At 35.9% G+C, this 3,112-nt stretch overlaps 1 protein-coding gene across 1 annotated transcript; it reads left to right on the top strand.

The window, feature by feature from the left end:
- Positions 1-334: 334 nt before the first annotated feature.
- Positions 335-2,274, top strand: LOC128664677 (myelin-oligodendrocyte glycoprotein-like). Its single transcript, XM_053719486.1, has 2 exons — positions 335-495; positions 1,895-2,274. The coding sequence occupies exons 1-2, from the start codon at positions 456-458 to the stop codon at positions 2,272-2,274; spliced, it is 420 nt and encodes a 139-aa protein (XP_053575461.1). The 5' UTR covers positions 335-455.
- The last annotated feature ends 838 nt before the right edge of the window (positions 2,275-3,112 follow it).

A 3,112-nucleotide genomic window follows, 5' to 3' on the forward strand; every position in this document is an offset into this window, starting at 1 on the left:
TATATATATATATATATATATATATATATATATATACATACACACACACGGAAAAACACTCACATAAACACAGACACACAAATTTTCATCAGTTACAGAGAGCACATTCTGAGTGTTGCAAATGTGGAGAAGTATTGTGGGATATGAATGTGGGGCACAGAGAATGAAGGGTCAGCATTTTCGCCCCTAAACCTTAGGTTGGACAACCCCTATAAAAACCAAAGCTTACACAATTTCAAACACTAGCTGAGACAGGTTCTTACTGACAGCCATCCAACTGGTTTAACCACTGCGATGACTGTATCAATAGAAGTTAACCCACAAAGAAAAGTACATAAACGTAGGTTATGGCTATATATAGAGGAAAGGTCTCTTAACTGAGAGCATAACAAAGCTGGTATAATACGATCCCAGCAAGTGTATTTGTGATTTAGTCTATATTTTGTACCTTCAACATGTGTCCTTTGGCCTATGTGGATGACGACAAAGAAAAAGGTATTAAAAGGCATTTATATATCCTCTTCTTCTTTATCCACTATATATACATCCATTTTTCTTTCTGCTTCAGTGAAGCTCATCTTTTCTGTGTTTTAGCCGATAGTTGTCATTTTTTTTCTGTGGCATTTTTCACTGTTCTGTTTTAGTAAATCTTAACATTATGAATACTTGCTTAAAACAGCTCTCATTTTCCTAAAATATTGCTAACTTACTAATATTTCTTCCCATTGCTTGTTTTATTCAAACCTTCATATTGTGCCATTTTAATTTACCCACAATTAGCTCATTTCTGCATTATCCCTTTATTCAAGCATGCAAATGCAGAATTCTGTATTTAAAGGGACAGTATACTGTAAAATTGATTTTTCCCTTAATGTATTTCCAATGACTTATATGAGAAATTGCATTTTCAGGTTTATTTGTGTATATGAAATTGCTGGTTTTGTGCTTTGAAACCGCAGCTTTTTGAAATAGGTTGAGCTTTCAGGTAATATCAGATCTCATTATGTTATCACTTTGTGTACTCACACTTGTTTCCTTATCTTATATCTGTTTGTAAACCAAACCCTGATACTTAAAGAGCACAAAGTAAAATTATCATTTTATTAGTTATCTCTCCTACACCCCACCAGGAGGGTAATTTCTTCTGCTGGCTGTGTTTACATAGTCTGTCAATAGCCTGGAGTTAAAGGGACATTATACGCTAGATTTTTCTTTGCATAAATGTTTTGTAGATGATCCATTTATATAGCCCATACAGTTTTTTTAAATGGATAGTTTTGCTTATTTTTAAATAACATTACTCTGATTTTCAGACTCCTAACCAAGCCCCAAAGTTTTATGAGAATACCGATGTATACCTACTCCAGCTTGCTTCTGTTTGTGTAAAGGGCCTTTTTATATGCAAAGGAAGGGGGAGGGGGGAGTGTCTGCTATTTCCCACTTGCAGTGGATGTTCCAGTAAACTTTTAAACAGAGCTAAACTGGAAGCTTCTAAGTAAGTTTTTAAACGGTTTTATACTGGATTTTTAGATCAGTATCTGTGCATATTATTCTTTATAGTAGTGTATATTATATGCAGTCATATGAAAATTGGTGTATACTGTCCCTTTAGGTCCATACATTTTCAGTATAAGTGGGGATACCACAGGCTAAATCTGCTATTTCAAATGCCGAAATAAGGGTAAATCAGCTACTTGTAAACAATTTAATATACTCCAGCAGGTAAAATGGATCATTGGGAACAATTTCAATTAAAAATTTGGGGTAAACTGTCCCTTTAACTGTGCTTTTTTCTACTGATCCTTCATCTTCATGCACATCTGTCTTTGTATGCATCTGTATTCATGTCTTAATCTCTAAAGATAAACACACCTTGTTTCTTTTCCATTCTCAGTTAAGAAATCCTGTTCATGCCCTCATGAAACGGTTACTGCCCCTTTGGGGGGCACTGTTACATTTAAATGCCCTATCACTTGGGAACCTGGAGAAACTAAAACATTGCAAGTGTCTTGGTTGAAGAAACTGAAGAGTGACGGTGAAGTTCAAGTGCATTGCCAGAACGGCGGAGATGAAGAAGTGACTCAGAATGAAGATTACATTGGCAGAACATCCTTATGTGAAAACTGGGTGAAAGATGTGAACGGAGCACTAACACTTACAAATGTAAAGATTTCAGATGCAGGAGATTACATTTGCTTTGTCACCCACTTAGCTGAAGACATTAAAAGAACTATGTGCTGTGAAGTTGCCTTGAAAGTTGAGAGTGACAGATGAAGAAGGTGAGTGGTGCTATGCTACTGATGTCAGCAATTCCTTGTATTCAAGAAGCATTGTGACATATTTAAATGAACAGTAAAGTCTAAATTAGATTTGCAGCCTATAGAAAAAGCATCCAATTTTATACAAAGTTCCAATTTACTTATATTACCAAATTTGTTTTATTTTATTGTATCCTATTTTTAAGAATACACCTATGTAGGCTCATAGAATCTCAGGAGCATGCACGAGTCTCTAGTACTCTAGGGCTGCAGTATTTTCAATAATGTTTGTAGCATAGATATTCTATAAAGTTAACACTGCTGCCATAGAGTTATTAAAATGGGCATTCATCTGAGGTCCTATGAGCATTCACTGTCGGCATTTAACATTGCACAAGCATTTTTAATGAAATGCCTGTGTAATGCCGCCCCCTGCACATTTACATCCAATCAGCTGCTTGCGGGGGTTGTCAATCATCCAGATTGTATCTAATCAGAATAATTGCAGTCCGCCACCTCAGAGGTGGCGAAGAAGTTAAGGAGCAGCGGTCTTACGACCGCAGCTTCTTAACTTCTGTTTCTGCTGCTTAATAAATGCTTAATAAATCTACCCCCTGGTCTGAACTTCAAATGAGTAGTAGATTTTTTTTCTGACACATTTCAGTTATGTCTATTTCCACTCCTGTATCATGCGACAGCCATCAGTCAATTACAAATTCATATGCATAGATTCTGTGAAATCTTGCACATGCTCAGTAGGAGCTGGTGACTCAAAAAACATAAACATAGAAAGACTGTGCACATTTTGTTAATGGAAGTAAATTGGAAAATTGTTTAAAATTGCATGCTCTATC

Source organism: Bombina bombina, chromosome 6, assembly GCF_027579735.1.
Source record: "Bombina bombina isolate aBomBom1 chromosome 6, aBomBom1.pri, whole genome shotgun sequence".
NCBI lineage: Eukaryota > Metazoa > Chordata > Amphibia > Anura > Bombinatoridae > Bombina > Bombina bombina.